The 22,211-nt window shown below is 51.4% G+C and overlaps 1 protein-coding gene across 3 annotated transcripts in view; it reads left to right on the top strand.

Moving 5' to 3' along the window:
- Nucleotides 1-20,927, top strand: part of SMAD7 (SMAD family member 7) — a 30,807-nt gene extending 9,880 nt beyond the window's left edge. For all 3 annotated transcript variants that reach the window (XM_011964144.1, XM_011964143.1, XM_011964146.1), the window contains exon 4: nucleotides 18,861-20,927. In XM_011964144.1, the coding sequence (XP_011819534.1) occupies nucleotides 18,861-19,399 (539 nt within the window). In that variant the 3' untranslated portion in view covers nucleotides 19,400-20,927. The remainder of the gene's footprint in view (nucleotides 1-18,860) is intronic.
- Nucleotides 20,928-22,211: the final 1,284 nt, after the last annotated feature.

Below are 22,211 nucleotides of genomic sequence, written 5' to 3'. Positions count from 1 at the left end.
TTGTTTTGAATTTCTTCTCTTGATTTACTAATTCCGAAGGCTTCAAAGTTTGAGCTCTTTCTTCTTTCAGTTCAGAGTTGGTGCAGTGTATTCATAATGGACCATGGTGGGGAGGGTACAGTGTTTTGGGGGTTGATGTCACTGGCTTGGGGGCATCTGGAGGGGAGGCGATGGGCACGGAGAAAAACCTAGGGCTGTCCTCTTTGTAGCGAGAATGCCTTCCAAAAGGGAACTCTGTTGGCCCCGGTCCAGGGCAGAGAGTTTTGTAAATGGAGAAAGCCCAAACCTCCTCCTTTTCACGAAGTTGATCCTTCCATGGGGGGTGGCCTGGGTGTGTCTGCCTTGCTGAGGATGAGGCCAGTGCCTGGATGTGGCAGGGCTGGATGGGGGAAGGGGCATAGCAGACACTGAGGTTGGGGGTTGGGAGCCTGGCAGCAAGGTGGGGAGCAGTGAAAATGCCTGTGAGGAGTTTCTCCCTCCTCCTCCTTGAAATAACCTCTCTGAGCCTCTTTCACAGGCCCTGTGTGCTGTTTTCCTTCCTGTCCTGCCCTGGCTGAGAGCGGGCTTAATGAATGGGGCTCAGTTTAGGGTGGGAGGAAGGTCGGCAGCAGGAGCCAGGGCTTGATTCTTTTGGCAAGGGAAGAAGGGAAAGAAAAAACAGCCAAATGTGAAAATGTGTGCCTCGGAGGTGGGGGTGGGGTGTGCTCAATGGCCTGTCCCCTCCTGAAATGCAGGGGTGACTCCAAGGCTGGCCCTTCCCTTTCCTGCGCCCTTGCAAACTGCCTGGGAGGAAGGGGAGTGGGTGGGTAGGAGCCTGGGGGCGGGGCTGCTGGCTGCAGGTTGGAATTCCAGCATTGCAGCTTTCTTTTGGGGGAGTGGTGGGGGTGGGTAGACGACAGGCCTGGTCGTTAGGGACTTGCAGTGAAACACACCCCACCCCTGCAAGTTTCCTCGGTCTGGGAAAACGGGACATTTTTAGAAGGCAGCGACTTGCTTCCAGGAGATTGTACTTTCATTTTTGACAGCTGGCTTTCTGAGACAGATGGATTGCTGGGTGCAGGCTTGTGTATGGATGTGTGTGTGTGTGTGTGTGTGTGTGTGTGTGTGTTGGGGGGGTGGGTGAGTGGGTGGGTGGGTGTTGCCACAGACATGCAGAGAGACAGTCCCGCGCGCGAACACATGAGAGTGTGCAGATGCCCACAGGCAGGCTCTGGGATTGGGTGGGTCCCTGTCGCTGGGGTGGATTGATGTCAGGGTGACCTCTCCAAGAGGCTGTGGACTTGGTGGGTGGAGTTTGTGAACTGATTCTGCATTGTGATTTGGCAGTCTGCGCCCGACCCTCTGGGATGGGTGTCTTTTGAAAGGCACGCAACTCCCGAACAGGTCCTTGCCGCTGCTTGGACATGGATGTGTCGTGGCTCAGGAATATCACCTGAGAGGTCTTACGTAGCTGGGAAGCCTCTAGGCTCGGATCCGTCGTGGAAATGGAAAGGATTTGCTCCCAAAGCTTTCCGGGGATCACTGGGAATGCAAAGCATCTGTTTGAAGCTATCATCTTTGCAGCCTCCATCTGGAGTTTTTGTCTGGGGGCTTTCATTTTGTCTGTCTGCTGTCCTGGTCTGGGTGGGTTGAGGGAGCAGCATCTCCCTTGCGAGTTCTAGGTTATTCAACCACAGACTCATCTTCTAGCCTCCTCCTTTATGTATGAATGTCTGGAACTGGCTCGGCCTCAGCCATATGGACCTCCCCAGTTAAGGTAGGGATTGGAAGCCAGCAACCACTTGTAGTTATTTAAACTTCAAAAGAAATGCTCCCATGGATCTCAAGGAGGGAGGTAGGAGGCAGTGGAGACAGAAGTGTTCACGAGTCCTGGGAAACCCCATCTCTTAGCTGTGCAAAGTCATACTTGTTGGAGAGACCCGGCACCAGGCCTCCAACCCAAGGGTGGCCAACTCTTTTGCTAAGGTCTTTTTTTTTTTTTTTTTTTTTTTGAGACGGAGTCTCGCTCTGTCGCCCAGGCTGGAGTGCAGTGGCCGGATCTCAGCTCACTTGCAGCTTCCCCTCCCGGGTTTACGCCATTCTCCTGCCTCAGCCTCCCGAGTAGCTGGGACTACAGGCGCCCACCACCTCGCCCGGCTAGTTTTTTGTATTTTTTAGTAGAGACGGGGTTTCGCCGTGTTAGCCAGGATGGTCTCGATCTCCTGACCTCGTGATCCGCCCATCTCGGCCTCCCAAAGTGCTGGGATTACAGGCTTGAGCCACCGCGCCCGGCCTTGCTAAGGTCTTAAGATTCATCTGTGGCTACTAGTTCCCAAGTCTGGGGGATGGAAGCGTCCTTGAGTCAGTATCCATTCAGCATTCAAGAATGTTTCTCTCTCCGTCTCTTTGATCCCTGCTGGCATCTGTCATAGTCTCAGAGGAGAGCCTTCAAAAATACCTATATAATCTGAAAATGCACCCCTGGCTCAGTCCACAGTTGACTTGGGCTCAAACCAAGTAGCGTAGGAAACATTGCTCCATCCTGTTTTAAGGAAAGTTAATCAGCTGCACGTGAACAATTATTCATTGTCTGGCTTGGAATTGTGATGGCGAACTGGGAACCTGGGCACCTGTTGCTCTGCTTTCTAAAAATTTTTTATTTTTTAAAATTTTTTTCTTTTATTATACTTTAAGTTCTAGGGTACATGTGCACAACGTACAGGTTTGTTACATATGTATACATGTGCCATGTTGGTGTGCTGCACCCATCAACTTGTCATTTACATTAAGTATATCTCCTAATGCTGTCCCTCCCCCCTCCTTTAAATTAAGTCACCTCCCCATGCCTGGCTACAAAACAGCTCATGGTTTCACTGAGATCTCTAATGCCATTGTGGAGTGAGGGTGGGGGGCGTAGGTTGAGCTCACAGGCACGTGGGCCTTTCACCCAAGTGCTCATGAGCATGGACTTTGGGGGACTCAGGTGGACAGGTGCTTGTGATCATGAGCAAGCTCCTTCCTTCCCATCGCCTTAGTACCCTGCAGGCCACTGTGAGAAATGACAGTCTGGAACTCGAGACCTTCTGCCTCTCCTTAAACACCTGCCAACAGGATGAGTCAGGGCTAGGGCGGGCTCACCTGGTCACACCCACACCCTGGTGAAGACCAGTCCTGGACCCCGCCTCTTCTGCAGTGCCCCAGGTCATGCACGTCCCCCTGGAGAAGGGCTTACTGATAAAACCCCTTTTGTCCTGGAAAGAATGTGGCAGTCAGGCAGGGGTTAAATACAGGGTGACAGCATTTAAAATCTCTGGAGCAAATTTGGGCTGCTCTGCCGGCCAGACAAGATGGTCTGCTGCCTCATGCATCCTGTCCCCAGGCAGAACTGGGCCAGCAAAGGGAGAGGGGGCCAGGTGAAGGCCAGGCTTCGGGTGGTGTCACTTTTGGTGACGCTGTAGCACGCTGATTGCCCTTCACTTCCTACAGACACACACACACACACACACACACAGGCCTTTACAGCAAAGCCTGGCTGTAGCTGCGTAGACTTGTACACCTATGAGGCCTCCGTGGCAAGCTCAGAGCCAGTGGAGCAGTGAAAAGGGAGGAAATGCTGAAGAATTCATGATCAAGTTTGGCTTCCTTTGCTTCTTCTTAAAATTTTTTTAATTTTTAATGTTTAATTTTTTTTGTAATTTGAGACGGAGTTTTGCTCTGTCGCCCATGCTGGAGTGCAAAGGCAGGATCTCGACTCACTGCAACCTCTGCCTCCTGGGTTCAAGTGATTCTCCCGCCTCAGCCTCTGAGTAGTTGGATTACAGGCATGTGCCACCATGCATGCCTAGCTAATTTTTGTATTTTTTGTAGAGACAGGGTTTTGCTATTTTGGTCAGGCTGGTCTCAAACCCCTGACCTCCAGTGATCTACCTGCCTTGGCCTCCCAAAGTGCTGGGATTCCAGGCGTGAGCCCCTGCGCCTGGCCTCTTTGCTCCTCTATTATTGCTGTTACTGTGCCATAATTCCTTGCAGAATTATGATGGCCAGGCTGGTCTTTATTCCCTTCGGTCCAGGCCTTGAACTCGAAGCAGCATCCTCAAAGCAGTTGTCTTCACCTGACAGAAGAAAAAAAAGGTATAAAGTGCTAGTTCCTAGACTTGCTCACCACACTAAAATCCCTCGGGATTCAGCTTCCCAGATAGGTTTTTTGCTTGCTTGTAGAAACATTTGAGAGAAAACTATTATTAAGTATACATGGTCCACTGTTTTGCTTTGCTGTCATGAATGGGATTGTAAAAGGGACCCATGGGACCGGGTTTCCTTTTGGGGCGATGAAAATGTTCTGGAACTGGAGAGTGGTGATGGTTGCACAGTTCTCTGAATGTATGTGTATTTTACCACAGTTCTGACCAAAAAAATGGCCAGCGGTAGGTTTTAAATACATGCAGATATTTGGATAATCTATAAGGAACAATGATTGTGGAGAGTAACATTGGAGAGACTTCTGTTAGTTGCCTGGGACCTGATGATGGTAGACATTTGTTTTGGTGGCAGCCCTGAGGTCGCATGGGAAGTACATTGATGGGCCAGGGAGCAAGCTGATAGCCTGCCTGGGATCTCTGATGTGTGTGTGTGTGTGTGTGTGTGTGTGTGTGTGTGTGTGCGTTTTGAGATAATGTGTCACTCTGTCACCCCGGCTGGAGTGCATGGCGCGATCTCGGCTCATTGCAACCTCCACCTCCCAGGTGTGTGTGTGTTTGTGCATGTGTGTGTGTTTTGAGATAGAGTGTCACTCTGTCACCCCGGCTGGAGTGCATGGCGTGATCTCAGCTCACTGCAACCTCCACCTCCTGGATTCAAGCCATTCTCATGCTTCAGCCTTCCTAGCAGCTGGGATTACAGGTGTGCAACACCATGCCTGGCTAATTTTTTTCTAGTAGAAAGGGGGTTTCACCATGTTGGCCAGACTGGTCTCGAACTCCTAACCTTAAGTGACCCGCCCAACTTGGCCTCCTAAAGCGCTGGATTATAGGCGTGAGCCACCACGCCTGGCCTTCTGCTGTGTGTTACCTGAGCAAGCAGACACATTGGTGTTGATCCTTCGACCTTCCGTTTTTCTTCGTGGGTTCCAGAAATGAGAGACAGGAAAGTTCCCTCTGGTTTGATTCCTGGCCTGACTTTTCTCCCGGGGGAAGTGAATATGCTTGTTCTCACTCCGCGGGGGCCCCCTGGCCTGCCCAGCCTAGTGACTGTGAACCAGGATGGTGCCAAGGTTGGCTTCCAAAGCTGGCGATCCAGACCCTTCCTGGGCCGCTGAGACCCCAGTCCCTGTGATGTCCTTGCCCAAGTTCTAGGGCTGCAGAGGCCGCAGGTGACTGGCCCCGGCGCCCTCCCTTTGCAGGAGCCTCGTGAGAGGATACTGTAAGCACAGCCGCTGGGAGGTCACCGCTGGCCCTACCACCTCTCGCTCAGTATTGAATGGCTAGCCCCAAGGCTGGCCGCCTGCCTACTGTCACACAGAGGCTTCCTCTCCCGGCTATTTTCAGCAGGAAGATATTATTAACTGCTGAGGCACAGTTCTCAATTTAGTGGTTAACACACCAAGAAAGCAACACTCACCTGATCCTGGCCACTCTACCTAAACCTGTTGGCTCACTTGGGGGACTCGGCTGCCCCCCAGCCTCTCTGTTTCTCTCTGTGGGTTCACCTTGGAGATCTGGGCTACTAGCACCATTCCCGTGGAAGCTGCCCCTGTAGATTCAGTATCTGCCGTAGAGAGAAACAGGCTTCTTATGAAGCCAACTCTTAAAGGTGTAGAAAATGATCGTATTTATACTCTAAGATGGGGACATTTTTTAATCGGGATGGGCACTGGCTGGGAAAAGGGACTTTCAGTGGTGTTGAGGACAGTTATTTAAAACAGGGCGATAACTTTCACCTTGTAAGTTAACAGGAAATATTGGGACAAGACAGGAAATTGCGTCACCTCTTTTTTAAGAAGAACTCCAGAAAAAAGTGGTTCGTGAAAGGTAGTGGCTGAGAAACGGCTAGCCTGTGTTCTGTTTTGTGTTTTTTTGTCTTCCCTTCCACTCCCACGAGAACGTGTACACAGCCATTTTCTTTAAGAAAGAGGCTGCTTGAGAACTTTATGTTATTTTTATTATTAAAAAAAAATATTTCACCAGAAGGGTCACCTTCAGTTGAAATGTTAACTGCCGCCTTATTTCCCATTTTACTAAAGAATCTTTCATGACTTTTTCAGCTTCCTTCCCCAAATGGTAAGGCCAAGCAGCTCTTGGCTGGAAGCTAATTTTGGTTTGGCTGCGGAGTCCTCAACACTGAGCCCCACCCAGTGTCATTAGCTCAGTTTTAACTTGCAAAAAAAAGATTGTTTTTTTTTTTTTTTTTGATGGGGGGTAGGTAAGAATTTACTCACGCCTTTAGCCTTTTTACTCACCCCGTACTGCCTTCTCCTAACAGACGCGCCTGGCATTTAGCCGCTGGGAACTCAGGGCTGCCTTTGTATTTTCAAGCCACCGAGTCCCCCTCATCCTGCAGGAGTTCTGTAACTTTCCTGAGACTGTGTCTAGGGTGCTGCTGAGGAGTGGAGGGGAAATGGGTCTCGGAGCTCCCCTGGTACAACTGTGTCAGTCAGTAACTGTGCTGTGCTTTGGAGGAAGGGGTGATACGGTTCTCCTAGAAGCATCTCCCAGAGAGGGGGGCTTGCCACAGCCCTACAGTGGTGTAGATGAGGTCCGGTTCCATGTATTTGTCTCTGGGTTTCTAAAGCCCCTCTTGGTTGATGTCATTGCTCTAATGACACAGGGCATGGGACATTGCCCCGGCCCGTGCTGCCAAGGAACCATCTTTAGGATAGAGACCAGAAAGAAAGAGACCTGTGTGTGTGGCTGGCCCACTCTCCACTCACGCTCACCCCCACCCTCCCAGCTTTTTCCTTAGCGTGCTTTGTTTTGTTTTCATAACACAACAAGGGCCCTGGGGTGTGTAAAAGCATTGTTGAACACTTGGTGGGGTAACTTGTCCAAACAGAGCAGGCCGCCAGAGCAGAATGCTGTGGGCAGGTGGTGTGCCGGCAGAGGTTGGCGGGCCGGCGCCTGCCTTGGAAACACCTTTCAGCAGCATCTGCTACAGCGGCTGCTCTTGGCCTGGCGCAGAACAGGGCTTCTCTCTTGCATCCTCCGCAGGGAGTCTGGGAGAGGGACTTGGTCCTTCTGACTGACTCCCTGCTTGGAAGCTGTGCTCCCCTCTTGGGTGGGTTCACATGTGCCTCCCTCTCTCGGGTGTGAAGTAGGTGGGCCCGCTGCTTTGGAGGAAGCCAGCGTGTCCCTGTGATTCATTTATGGAGCGAATATGTATTGACACCTATGATATGCCAGGCTGTGTGCTGTGCAGAGGACCAGTTCCTGGGCCGGGATAGAATTAAGAATTGGCAGATGGAGTGGCTTGTCCGAAGGTGATGTTAAATCCATGGGGATGGAGCCGGGGTAGGGGGGATTGAATATGAGTTGCCTCCATCTGGAGGCAGGCCGGGGCAGCTTCTGTAGGACAGAAGAGCCTGGTCCCTCCATGAAGCCAGGCCATAGCTGGGGGAGGTGCAGGGGTGGCCCCCTGGGGTAGGCAGAGCTCTTGAGTCACCTACTTCTGCTTCTGCTTTGGTTGTGTGGTCTGTTGAGAATTGAGATAAAGCTTATGGATAAACAGAAACAGAGGTAGGTCTCCCGGGTTTTGGTTCCAGCCTGCCTCCCCACCCCTCTTCTTGCTGATTGTAAGATGACAGCAGGAAGAACAGGAGCTGTGGTTATAATCCACCCTCCAGACCCTGGTAGTACCTGGGGCACAGCACAGAGTGGAAGTGACCAGCCTAGCGCCAGGCTCTTCAGTGGACCACAGCCAAGGGGTGGGGAAACATCTGGAAAGACAGTATCTGATGTCTTGACAGCCAGAGGGGAAGTGGGATGTTTTCGAAGCCCAGGAGTGACTTTCCCTTTGTAACTCCAGAGGACTTGATTCTCATGAAGACCATCTAGGGGATGAAACGCTTGCTTTTTAATTTTAAATCTGAAAGTTAAGCCCGTTTCTGAGGTGTCAGCCCTGCGTGTGAGGCCCTGGCCTGTCTGGGGTTGGGTTTGGATGAAATAATCTAAGATGCAGTTACCAGGGTGTTTCATTTTCACGTTCATCCTTCCCTGGCTGTTCCCCCGGGGCCAAGCGATGGCTTCCGAGCTGTGTGGAGTTCACTAATTGAATTACTCTTGCTCCTCCGTGGAGCCCCAGGAAGAAAAGGCGGGGAGCACTGCTTTTGCTGGGAGGTTTGCTCAGAGCAGAAAGGGAAGATCTGGTCTCGTCTCCAGTTTCATCTTGCAAAGTTGGGAGCTTCTTTCAGCCAGAAGAAAACTCAGATAACCAGGCCAGCGACTGTGTGCTCATTTCAGTATAGCTTTCTTACGTTTTGATCTGCGACTGTCACTCAACAGGAACAAAAACAATAAGACGCCAAGATATGACTGTGCCGTTAGCAGATTGGCTGTCTGCATTTTCTGGGGTGGCTCTCTCGGAGGTTAAATGATTGTCCCTGTCCCCTGTCTCACCTTCCAGTCACCTCATGACGCTGTTAAGTGTCTCCTTCCCCGACAGGCTAAGTGAGGGTCATCAAGAGCTGGGCCTGGGGACCTGGTCAGCCCCACTGCAGCCTCTGAGCCAGCCCTGCCCCACCCCCTCATGAATCAGTAACGAAGAGGGAAAATTAGAAACTTAGTTCTCAGTGTGATCTGAGTGCACCATACTGTTCTTACAAATAGATGGGCCCCATCTCCCGCTCAGTGGGGACACAATCAAAACCCCATTGGGGGACTGTTTCCTGGGGAAGAGCCCTGGATCGTGGGGCCTGCAAAGGTTCAAAAGCCTCCTCTTCCCCCCAGGGTGTCCAGAATGCCGTGGTCCCAGGAGGGGGCTGGGAGAGAATTACAATGGCGGGGCCAGCATCCTCCACCTTTCTGTCGCTAGACGCTGGCCTGCCCTCCTGGGTTGAGGCCGAGTGTCTCAGCCCCTGGCTGGCCACGTGGCCTTGCAGGAGCCATTTCTGTGTTCTGGGCCTCAGTTTTCTCATCTGCAGAATAAGGGCTTGGGCTTGGCTGCCGAGTCCCTTCAGTGATCTGTGATCTTTGTCTCTTGGGTTTGAGGGGTGTGGGAATGGCCTCCCATTGATGAGATATCCCTATGGAAGCCAAAGATTGCTTCCATTCGAAAATAAAAACGTTGTAGTTTTTCCTGTCTCTTGACTTGCAAACTCTTCCAAGTATGGGTGAAAACTGAGGACTGTCCAGAAAAATGCATGATATACTACAATTTGTATACATTTGCAGGGGGCCGCTATCTTTGCTGAAGCCCAGTCCCACCCATGGAATCCCCAATTCAGGAACTCTGTGCTTACGAGGACTGGTTACGGGGGTGCAAAGGAGAGCATTAAGAGAGCCGAGGCCTTTTTTCTTTTCTTTTATTTTGGTAAAATATACATAAAATTTACCATATTAACAATTCTTAAGTGTATAGTTCTGTGGCATTAAGTACATTCATATTGTGCTGGTATCCCCACCGTCCACCTCCAGAACTTTCATCTTCCCTAGCTGAAACTTTGTTCCCATGGAACACTAACTTCCCTTCTCCCCTCCCCCCAGCACTTGGCACCCACCATTCTCCTTTCTGTCTATGAATTTGCCTCCTCCTCTAGGTACTTCATAGAATAGTGGAATCAGACAGTGTTTGTCCTTTTGTGATTGGCTTATTGAACATAATGGCCTCAGGGTTCATCCATGCTGTAGGGTATGTCAGAATTTCCTTCTTTTTTAAGGCTGAATAATATTTTATTGTATGAATATCCCGTGTTTGGTTGATTTAGTGCTTGATGGACACTTGGCTTGCTTCTACCTTTTGGCTTTTGTGAATAATGCTGCTGTGAACATGGATGTGCAAATACCGTAGGAGTCCCTGCTTTCAGTTCTTCTGGGTGTATACCCAGAGGTGGAATTGCTAAATTACACTGTCATTCTGTGTTTAATTTTTTAAGGCATCGCCAGCGGCAGAGCCTGCTTGACTTGTGTGTCGGCACACACTGATACATGGGGTGGGGAAGCCCTACCGACTGCGGGTGGGCTTGAGGGTGAATCTTGGGGCAGAGGGAGTGAGAAAGGGGGGAGGGGGCAGGCTGTCCCTGCACGGTGGGGGAGGGGCAGTGCTGGGCTGCTGCAGTCACCAGCCAGATTTGGAGCTCACATTTATGGGAGCCCATGTTTATGGGAGACCTGGAGGCTCTGAAAGGTGGGGCACCCAGCACAGAGCGTCTGGCCATGTATGTTGGACTCCAGGGCCTTGTGACAGCAGCTTCTGGGTGGGGGACCCTTTCATTCTTCTTTTATTCCCTTGACCTCCTAACTGGAGGTTAGGAGTGGGAGGGCCCGCCAGAGGGAGTGGGGGCTCGGGTCTGGGAGGTCCTGGGTGCTTTAGGGGTGAAAGGGCTGGGATGGCTGAACAGTGAGTGTGTCCAAGCGGGAGAGATTAGATTACGGAGGCAGACAGAAGTAATGATTAACTTTTCCAGTCTGCACGCTGTCTCCAGGCTGTCGTACTGTTGTTTTTCCCTCTAAGTACAGTGCGGCCCTGGCCTGGCCAGGCCCTGGTATTGGGTTGTAAAGTGAGAGATGGAATGAGGGCTGGGAGTGCACAGGGAGGGGGGCCGGGGAGGGAGCTTGCCAGAGAGGAGGGATCTTTTCCATCGGATCCTGCATTGGAATTTATTGGCTGGAATGCAGTAAATGTTCAAAATGCCATCCCATCCAACAGTTTTCATAATTGTTATGGAACCAAGGGGAGCCAGGGGAGGGGAGGAATGAAAAGGACTTTTGTTTCTCACTGTATTTTTCCACGTCTTCAGACAGTTTTCCTACCCTCTAGAAACTGGAGTGGAGTTGGACCTGTGGGGGATGCGGTGGGAGAGGGCAGGGTCTGCCTTTGGGTCCTGTGATACCTTCCAAGGACTAGGGGTCCTGGTACCCTGGGACTTTATTAAAACGAGGCCCACGGCAAAAGTAGCTTGGTTTCTTGCACACACAGAGCCCCCACACCTGCAAAACCAGGTTTTTCCCTGTCTTGTCCTTCTAGGGGTTTTGTCCTTTTAGAAAATTGGCTTATGATGCAGTGGTTTGTATTAAGATTTTCATGATACTTTAACGTGTGCGTGTGTGTGTGTGTGTGTGTGTGTGTGTGAGAGAGAGAGAGAGAGAGAGAGAGGATCCGCATTCAGTGTCAGCTGCCCAGTTGGGAATCCAGATAGGGAATTTGGGGAATCTGCTGACACTCTCAGGGTGGCAGGTGGGTAGGTGGGTGAGGTAAGAGACTGGACTTGGATGTCTCTCTTGGACATGACAGACTTTCTGTTCCATGCTTGTCCCAGCCCGTGTGCCTTCCTGGGGGTGTAAGGGTCATGCCCAGAGGGAAGGCAGCTGATCAGACAATGCCATGCAGGGCTGAGGGCTTCTGTGCCTGCTAATATGTGAACCCCCTTTCTGAAGAGAGCTGCTCTGAGTTACCTGGGGAGTAACAGTGGGAACCTGGTTGGTGCACCATGGAGGGGAAGTATCTGGAAATTCGAACTTGAGAAATGATTCGGCTGCATGCACGCTAAACAGCAGCCAGAGAGGCCCTTTACTGTCAATATTATGAATGGAGTTGGCTGGGTCGGGAGTCCCCACCCTTCCTCTGAGGCCTCTCTCAGAGGAGCCTGGGCAGAGCGGGCCTCCTCAGACAGCAGTGGCTGCAGGCAGCTGGGTACACGCTATAATTTGCATGGCTGAATGCTGGGGCACAGGAAGCCGCGTCAGCCTGGCTGGCGAGACAGACAAGAGCTTTTGATTTGTGTGGCTTTCCTCCCCTGCCCTGTGCCACTCTCAATTACATTCTCCATGGCAAGATAAACGCTCTTAGGAGCATTTATCCCCAGGTTGGGGGCTTCAGACTCAGATGTTTGGGGGTTTTGGGAGGTGGTGTGGGACCAGTTTGGGGAGCCAGGGAGTATATTTTAGTTCCAGGAATTGATCACTTAACATAATTTGTAAGGACACAGTCACTAATTAGTGTTCTAGACCAGCAGGATCTGCCAAATATGTAGACTGAGGAGAGGTGGCATTGAGGGCGGTGATGGGAGGAGAAACGTCAGGGAACCAAGCCTGGGCAGACAGTGGAAGGATGACAGTGATAAAAGAGATCCTCTCCTGGGGGCTCACTGTCTCTTGAGGGTGATGAATAGTAAGACAGAGTAAAAACTCATTTCTGACTATTTGAAATTAAAAAAAAAAAGTTGGTTTAGAGATGGACACAGCAACGCCTGACCCAAACCTCCTTTCCCTTTTGATTTGATTTTGTTTTATTGTTGCAAATTAAATGCAAAAGTGTACCCTGCTCCTCAAAGTGGTTTTCTTACTCTCTGGAAGGTTGTAAAAATAAATGGAACCAGTGTTGTTTCATACTGAGAATCGGAGGGCAGCCAGAGACCGTGAAGGCCAGAAGGGGGCCCATGGGGCCATCTTCCCTTGTCCCCTTGACATTATTTATGGACAGGTCAAACTGAGACCCTGAGACAGCAAGCCACTTGGCCAAGGTCACAGAGCAGCTTGCTGGCAAAAAAGCCATTTCACCCTCTACTTCTTGCTGCAGGGGAGTTGCACCCCATGCTCAGCTCTAAAAGCTGGTGCAGCATTTCCAAAGTGTGTTCTGAAGGACACTTTGGAGAGGAAGAGTGGGCCTTGGTGGCTTTAGAGGCCTGTGTCCACAGCTCAGACCAGGCAATATTCTGGGCTTGAATTATAGCTCTGCACAAGCCAGTGACTTGTGCTTCACCCCCACTACTCCCTTTTTTAAGAGACTGGTGATAGTATGCAGCCTCAGAGGGTTGTTGTCATGAGCCACTTAGAGAACACAGCCTATGCAAAGTAAATGCTTATTAAGTACAGGCATTGGCCCAGAACTGTCCTCCCACGGGGTGTGGGGCAATGGAGACAATTGGGAAGACTGGTGGGCATTTTCTGAGCAGCTGGAGAACCCAGGAGCCTCAGAGATGAGACCAACGTGTGTGCAGCACTCTCCTCAACTGGCCTCAATCACTTTTGCATCAAATTGGTACAGCAATCTCATGAGGCTGGCCTTGGGAGAGCCCTGTTTTAGGGATGAGCTGAAGTTACCCCAAGGCTGCATGCGAGGTTGGTGTGTCTGACTCTGTAGCTGGTCAGCTGACCTCTGGGGTTGGCACAGGGGCAGGGGTTCTGCCATGGCTAGAAATCCCTGAGGGGTGGAAACGAAGCCTACTGGGCCCGGGAACCAGAGAGCTGCCTGGCCTTTGAAGGAGACCCTGTGGCTGCCCCTGCCCACCCCCAAGTCCAGCCATCTCACTTCACTAGAGATGTTGCAAAACATGAAAAAAAAAAAAAACCATTGTTCTCAGGTCAACCTTCCACCAGCCAGGATTCATCCTCTGATCTGTTTGGGGAAGGAGCGTGGGGTGGTGGAGATGGGTTGGGCCTCAGCATTTTCTGAGTAACTCAGAGTTTACCTGAAACATTTTGGTTTGTTTCCTCCATGAGGAACTCGCTCTAAACCCCAGCATTGTCTGTGTTTCCTGAGGAGTCTGAGGGAGCTCTGGGGTCCTATTTCCTCTTCTGGATGAGGCTGTGAGCATGGTGGATTAGAGACGGCCCGGGTCTTAAAGTGAGCCCAGATGTCTCAGCAAGTTTTACGGGTCTCTATTTGGTGGGGTTGTTGTGGGGGGGATTTGCCTATTGAAAACAAGAGACCAGCAAGGGTCCTTGTGAATTATGATGATTTGGGGTGAGAATAGATGGGATAGATTGGCACTGGAGTCCCTTTTTATCTCAGGCTTGTCCCTGAAGAGGGCTTGTTGATATCAGAACAATTTCCTGACAGGGTTGGGAGCAGGGAATGGGTGCTGTTAACCTTTGAGATGTCTGATATGGAGGGAGAGACAGGATGAGGCAACCGTTGGCGGCGCCTGGGTCCTGAGGACGGAAGGACCCTGGACCTGGCGTTGGTGAGGCGTGGTGATGTTTGCGCTCCCAGGTTGCCAGGTGCAAGCTATGTCCACATTTCTGCCCTTCGTTTGCCCCTGATTGGCACAGGGAGGCCTGCAGGAGGCGGCCACGCCTGCCCCGACGCTCTTCCTCCCCAACTTCTCCGTCCTCAGCCTTCTGTTCTGTTGGACCATAGAGGAGGGGGCTCCTAAGCCTGTGGCCCTGTAGAACTTTGGCAGAGGAATATTACTTCATTATCCAAGTGCCTGACAGAGATGAGAGCTGGTGGAGACCCCTCCTCACCCACCTTTGACCCCAGCTCCCGGTACCCTGGCAATTGGACACATTTAACCGTGGAGTGTCAGCTGATGGAGTTCATGTCTCTTCTGGCTTTTTTCCCCAAGCTTGTCCTTGTTCCTAAATGGAATCTTGGGAACCCCCTCCCCACAAGCACCTCCTTTGTGTGTCTGGGCCCAGTCAGGCCCAGTATAGCCTCTCTTCCATGCCTGCCCGTGTTCTCAGAAACCCCATGGCTGTTCTTGGAGCTGCTCTGCCTCTCTGCCCTCTGCCTTCAGGTGGAGACCAGAAATGGTATTGTTGAGGCACTGAACAAGGCCTTTCCTCCCTCCCCCCATTTTTCTTCTCCTGACGCCTTCAAGTTAAAAATTTAAGAAGGGGGCTGGGTGCGGTGGCTCACACCTGTAATCCCAGCACTTTGGGAGGCCAAGGCGGGTGGATCACGAGGTCAGGAGATTGAGACCATCCTGGCTAACATGGTGAAACCTCATCTCTACTAAAAATACAAAAAATTAGCTGGGCGTGGTGGCGGGTGCCTGTAGTCCCAGCTACTCAGGAGGCTGAGGCAAGAGAATGGCATGAACCTGGGAGGTGGAGCTGGCATTGAGCCGAGATTGCACCACTGCACTCTAGCCTGGGCGACACAAGGGTCTGTCTCAAAAAAGATTAAGAAGGGGAAAGTTCCTTGCTTAACCTAAAATGTGGCCTTGAGGCCCGGTCACCCTGTGCCATTGAGACCTGGGGTGTGAGGTTCATTCATGAGCCTCTGGTCTCCTGGAAGGGTCTGGTCTGTTCATTCATGAGCCGGGTAATTAAATAACTCTTTGTGAGAGTCAGGGAGCTCCTTGCTAAGTGGTCTTCCCCAATTGGAGCGCAAACAGAGGCTGAAGTCCTCTCCCTTCTCAATGCCCACCTCCCCCTTCCCTTTAAAGGGAGGATTTTATGCTTTAAGGGAAATGGGGAAGGTGGAGGTGGGGGAACACCTTAAAGGAATTTTAGACAGATTCAGCATTTTTCTGTTGTTGCTCCAAAAATTCCCTACACTGTAATAAAAAGAAAAAATTGTGAGCAGGCATCTGATTAGTGAGCTTTTTACAACACAGCTTTTCTTTTGGATGCTTTAAAATGAGCACATACTGTTTTAAAACAAGCCCCTGTACAGTTTTCTGGGGAGGGGGAGAAGTTTGTGGAAAATACCGGAAAAGGTTATAAAGCTGAGGGAAATTAACAAAGGACTGTGAGTTTTGCCTTTGGAGGTTAAATATCAGGGAGAGAGGCCAAGGCTCTTCCTTAGTCCTTGTACTGATTGAACTTCCCAGCCCCTCGACACGTGGCCCGGGAAGTCCCTGGGAGCAAAGCGTCCACATAGACCTTTGTGGGGAGACTGTGCGGGCTGTGGGCCTGATTCAGGGAACTGTGTTTCTGTGAAGATGAAGCTGAGCATTTCCCAGAAACGAGCCCAAATGGCGGGGAATTCAGGGCAAAGAGGGGAATCTCTGTACTGGCAATGGGAGATGTCGTGCGGGGTCCCTAGAAGGTGTGATGTTCACACAAGGGTGTGTGTTCGAAGGGCCTTTGCTGTTGTCAAATGGTTTTGCTGGAAAGCTCGTTTTTTTGTGTGTGCTTAGAAATAGGCTGGGCAGGAGGAGACTGGAGCTGTCCTAACGGGAGGGCAGAGGCTGCTGGTGGGGGAGCTGGAGGGGACAGCGAGGGAGGAGCAAGCAGGAGTCCCTGCGGTGGGTTAGGGCACCGAATGGACTTCAGGGGCCTTGTTCAAACACAGCAGCATTCACGACCTCCACGCACTGCTGACAGCCACGCACTGCAGTTTTTCTGGGCTGGGCCATTAACCTCAGCAGAAAAAGGCTTTTTCCAGGGGGTGTCTGGCAGCAAATTGCTGGTGGGCTGCACAGATGAACCAGAAACCCACCTGACACTTCCCCCTCTGGCCACAGGTCTCAGGCTCCAGTCCCCGCCCAGCTTCCTCTGCCCCCAGAGGCCCCCGCCCTTGGCAGACAAGGCTCCCACCCCTTGTCTAGGTGGTTAACAGGCCTGGCATGGGGGCACCTCGATCTCAGGTCCATACTCCACTCACTGCCTTCCTCCTCCCCCTCCTCCTCCTGTTGGCTGGTGCCCGGTTTCATGGGTCTCGGCTGCATGAAACAAAGCATTGTGAGGCTCTGCTGAGGTCTCCCATCCTAGCTCCCTCCCACCTCCTTCCCAGCGACTCCCAGAGTCTTCCTTTCCAGGCCAGGTTTGTTGTCCTGAATTGGGAAAATGAGCTAAAGCTTCTTGTGTTTCAAAACACCCTCCTCCCCACCAAAAGGGTGGGTGTCCTGTGCCTCCCAGAAGAGGGCTTTCTCCCCTGCTTCACACGTGATGCCAATGTGTCCTTCCCTCCATGGGCGTTCGGGTCTTTGGTGTAGCCTTCAGAGCTGAGCTCCCTCAGCAAGAAAGTTCAAAGACTGCCAGCACTCACAAGTTTATTAGCAGTTGATGGATACTTTGCAGAAACAAGAAAATGTCTGATGAGTCACCTTCTCCCTGTTCCTGTCTTGTTTTCCATATATTCCAGTACGTATGTGCACACAGAAGCATACATAACACACACTCGTACACACTGACATCATGGACACAGTCTTGCACACGCACTGGACTTCCTAGGTACGTGGGGGGCGGTGACCGGCCAGTTTTCTGGTGTTGATTTTCAGTGGGGTGGGGGTTGAGGGAAAGGAATGAGACCTCAGTGTCCCCTTTTTGTGGAGCTGTTGGGGCAGGCATTTGGGAAGGCCAGCTGGGGTTGTCTGTAGGGAACCGCTGCTCAGGGTGTGTGTGTGTGTGTGGCTGCCTCAGCAGGCCGCAGTGTGCACATTTGTAAGGCCTTACTGATGGACACCTCCATCCAACGTGGGCTGCTATTTTAAAAAAGAAAAAAACAACTGAGTGGAGCCAGTGGGTTCCCAGGTCCTAACACGCCTGAAAAATTGGAGCGAGTTGGTGTCCTGGGCTGCCCCAGTTACACAGCCTGCTGGGGCAGCAGGATGCAGCCCCATCCTCTGCCATCGACCCCCCGCAGGGTGCAACGCATCATCGTTGACTCTGAACCCAGTTACTCCAGAACACAAAGGCCACACCAAAACACATCTCACACTCAACCCCAGCTTTGCGCCCCCCAGGCTTCCGAGAGGGAGGAGCTGGGGCTGCAGGGAGCGAGGGCAAGGGCTTGACCGACGTGGGGCCCTTCCCCTCTGCTTTCCCCCCTCTGCTGTCCCCATTTTTGTTAACAAATACAAGACTTCCGGTCTCCACCCTGCTGCCACAAACCACAGCGTTCCTGCAGTCTGGCTGGGCTGGGGAGATTTATGGTCCCAAGTCTGAGGCCTGCCCGCTGGCTCCTGCTTAAGGAGGAGTCAGAATGCCCGCCGCCGGGGCTCCCTTTCCGTCCGTGTGACCCCCCTTTTAAAGTCCTCCAAGCGCCTGTTGAGGAAAATTACCTTACCAGAATCACCCCGGCCCCCAGGCTGCCTGTGGGAAGAGCCCTGTGTAGGGAAGCAGGGCGGGGCCTGCAGGGGAGGGATGAGGGCGGAGCAGGGCGCCCTGCAGGCTCTGGATGCTTCTGTGGAAGGAGGGGAGAGAAGGGGCACCCGTGGCGATGGGGGTGCCGGCAGAGAAGGGGAGAAGGGGAACACATCTATTTGAGACACATAATCTTCTGTCTGGGCTGGAGGAAGCTTTGTTAAGGTAGCCCGGGTTAATACCGGTCTGCACGTTGTGATTTGGCATTTTGACATGAATTCACCCTTTGTGTACAGGGCTGCTGCTGACACACTGAGACTTGTTTTTCTATTAGGAATATAGATGTTTTTGTCCCAAGCCACTCGTATTTTTATTTTTACCAGATAAAGAGGTCCCTCATGACCACGGTACAGATTTGAGAGCTAGGGACAGGCACCCAGAGACCGTCGCATAGGTGGCCCCAGAGTCTCGACACCTGGATTCTAGCTCTGGCTATGTCATCCCTTGGTACTCCAGCAGCAGGCTGTCTGGGTCCTGGTTTTCTCATCAGGATGACAAGGGGCTGGAGGAGCTGGCCTTCAAGGTTCCATCCAGTTGAAAGATCTGTAACTCCAGTATGTTGCTGAGGCTTTTTGCGGCCCTAAAACTGGACCACCCAAGTTACTAAGGGTGCCTTTGCATCTGTGCTCTGCAGAGAAGAGGCTTTGTTGGCCAGGTGGACACAGGTGCTGGTGTACTGGACTCCTGACGGGCAGGGGCCTGGAGTGAAGCAGCCCCCAGCGCCTCCTATGCTTAAAGAAAGGCAGGGTCCTGGTCAAAGGACTGTAAGAGCCTGGGCAAGTCAAGGACTATCCTCACCGCCTCCTTCTTTCTGTCTTGTCCTGAGAGATGAGCTGGTGACCGGGGTGGGGGGTGTCTTCATTCTAGTAGTCACCAATGCCTGTCCCCACCAACCCTCTCTGCCATTGTGTTTTCTAGATTCCCAACTTCTTCTGGAGCCTGGGGATCGGTCACACTGGTGCGTGGTGGCATACTGGGAGGAGAAGACGAGAGTGGGGAGGCTCTACTGTGTCCAGGAGCCCTCTCTGGATATCTTCTATGATCTACCTCAGGGGAATGGCTTTTGCCTCGGACAGCTCAATTCGGACAACAAGAGTCAGCTGGTGCAGAAGGTGCGGAGCAAAATCGGCTGCGGCATCCAGCTGACACGGGAGGTGGATGGCGTGTGGGTGTACAACCGCAGCAGTTACCCCATCTTCATCAAGTCCGCCACACTGGACAACCCGGACTCCAGGACGCTGTTGGTACACAAGGTGTTCCCCGGTTTCTCCATCAAGGCTTTCGACTACGAGAAGGCGTACAGCCTGCAGCGGCCCAATGACCACGAGTTTATGCAGCAGCCGTGGACGGGCTTTACCGTGCAGATCAGCTTTGTGAAGGGCTGGGGCCAGTGCTACACCCGCCAGTTCATCAGCAGCTGCCCGTGCTGGCTAGAGGTCATCTTCAACAGCCGGTAGCCGCGTGTGGAGGGGACAGAGCGTGAGCTGAGCAGGCCACACTTCAAACTACTTTGCTGCTAATATTTTCCTCCTGAGTGCTTGCTTTTCATGCAAACTCTTTGGTCGTTTTTTGTTTGTTTGTTGGTTGGTTGGTTGATTTTCTTCTTCTCGTCTTCGTTTGTGTTCTGTTTTGTTTCGCTCTTTGAGAAATAGCTTATGAAAAGAATTGTTGGGGGTTTTTTGGAAGAGGGGGTGGGTATGATCGGCAGGACACCTTGATAGGAAGAGGGGAAGCAGAAATCCAACACCACCAAACGCAGCGTATGAAGGGGGACGGTCATCATTTCACTTGTCAGGAGTGTGTGTGTATGTGTGTGTGAGTGTGAGGCTACGAGTGTGTGCACGCGTGTGCAGGAGCGGCAAATGGGGAGACGACGTGCTTTGTTTTGTGTCTCTTATGAATGTCCCCAGCAGAGAGGTTTGCAGTCCCAAGCCGTGTCTCTCGTGCTCCTTGGACATGCTCAGTGGGGCAGAGGCAGTACCTGGGCAAGCTGGCGGCAAGGGTCCCAGCAGCTGCCAGGAGCACGGCTCTGTCCCCAGCCTAGGAAAGCCCCTGCCCCTCCTCTTCCTCATCAAGGACACGGGCCTGTCCACAGGCTTCTGAGCAGCGAGCCTGCTAGTGGCTGAACCAGAACCAATTGTTTTCATCCTTGTCTTATTCCCCTCCCGTCAGTCCCTGCCATTGTAGGTCTTTCTTTTTTGGCCATCTGCTCCTGGATCTCCCTGAAATGGGCTTCCTAAGGGCTGCCGGGGCAGCCCCCTCACAGTATTGCTCCCCCAGTGCCCTCTCCCCTCAGCCTCTCCCCTGCCTGCCCTGGTGACATCAGGTTTTTCCCGGACTTAGAAAACCAGCTCAGCACTCCCTGCTCCCAGCCTGTGTGTTGAGCTCTGCTATTGGGCCAGCAAGCGGGGACATCCCTGGGAGGGACATGCTTAGCAGTCCCCTTCCCTCCAAGAAGGATTTGGTCCGTCTTAACCCAAGGTACCATCCTAGGCTGACACCTAACTCTTCTTTCGTTTCTTCTACAACTCATACACTCGTATGATACTTTGACACTGTTCTTAGCTCAATGAGCATGTTTAGACTTTAACATAAGCTATTTTTCTAACTACAAAGGTTTAAATGAACAAGAGAAGCATTCTCATTGGAAATTTAGCATTGTAGTGCTTTGAGAAAGGACTCCTGAAAAAAACCCTGAGATTTATTAAAGAAAAAAGTGTATTTTATGTTATATATAAATATATTATTACTTGTAAATATAAAGACGTTTTATAAGCATCATTATTTATGTATTGTGCAATGTGTATAAACAAGAAAAATAAAGAAAAGATGCACTTTGCTTTAATATAAATGCAAATAACAAATGCCAAATTAAAAAAGATAAACACAAAATTGGTGTTTTTTTCTATGGGTGTTATCACCTAGCTGAATGTTTTTCTAAAGGAGTTTATGTTCCATTAAACGATTTTTAAAATGTACACTTGATTTCATGTTGTCCTCCAGCTCCTTTTTCTTCTGCTGCTTGGAGGGAGTGGGGAGGAGCATTCATCAAAATTCAGTTGAGTTGGCATCTTCCCAGCCCAGTGCTTGGAGGAGGGGAGACATGGGCCACAAAACAGAGACATCTAGAACAACCCTGGTCTTCAAGAGTGCTGGAAAGACCTGCAGCTACCCAGACATCCCTCCTTGTGTCTTGAATTTGTAATGGGAGACAACCTACAGGAGCCCTGTGGGTGATAATTCAAAGCCTGTAGAATTGAGGACGAGGAATTACATCTAGGGTGATGGGAAGGAGACCAGATTAGGGATGGATGGATGGATGGGGAAATTTAGCCCCAAGAACCTGGGTTCATCTGGTTCTTGCCAACCCTTCGCTTGGCGTTAAATACTGAGCCTAAGATACCTCTGCTAGACTAGATTCCAGGAAAAGTTTCCTGGGGGCTGAGGCCCTGGAGGGGTGATGAAGGTGGGAGTTGAATGTCAGTGGTGGTCCGAGGGACTAGGCCACTTCCTGGCTCCCTCCCAAATACTGTCCTGGGCCACAGAGGTCACAGAGTCCAAGTTCTACTCTGCAGTATCTTCCCTTGTCTGCTGGAACTTAAGCGACAGTTCACTAGTCCCCTTCCCCAGCCCAGCCCTGGTGGCACTTGCAGTCAAAATGCCTCTTCAGTGCTGTGTTTGCATCAGCCTGCCTTGGTTCGCTTCTGAGCCATGTTTTAGATTCGGGAAATCTTGCACAAGAGATGGTCTAAATTGGGTACGAAACTAACGGCCGTGCAGGTGTCTGTGTAAGGGCTTTTGAACCTTATATCCAGGAAGGGGGGCCTTTTGAAGTGGGGGTTAAGATTTTGGATATCACAAGCCTGTACGATTTCATGAAAGCTTTTTGGAAGGCCAATGTAGGACAGCTAACTTTCTGTTTTGCCAAAAAATGACCCAAAGCGCTACAGCCTACTGGCGCCACCATTACATTAAAGGGAATGACAATACAATTGTGTAGCAAGAAATATTAATACATGTTGATTGTTGATTTATGCTCCAGGGCCTTAATGCCAAGTAGTCATCCAGGCCAACTTGTTTACATGTGATGGGGAGCCCACTACCTCTCAAAGTAGCTTTTGCTTTTTTTTTTTGTTGTTGAGATGGAGTCTTGCCGTGTTGCCCAGGCTGGAGTGCAGTGATCTCGGCTCACTGCAGCCTCTGCCTCCCGGGTTCAGGCAATTCTGCTTCCTGAGCCTCCCGAGTAGCTGGGATTACAGGCGCCTGCCA

This window comes from Colobus angolensis, unplaced genomic scaffold (genome assembly GCF_000951035.1).
Source record: "Colobus angolensis palliatus isolate OR3802 unplaced genomic scaffold, Cang.pa_1.0 Scaffold645, whole genome shotgun sequence".
NCBI lineage: Eukaryota > Metazoa > Chordata > Mammalia > Primates > Cercopithecidae > Colobus > Colobus angolensis.
Note: the sequence above shows the minus strand (reverse complement) of the source record. Positions and strands in the feature narration are given on the sequence as shown.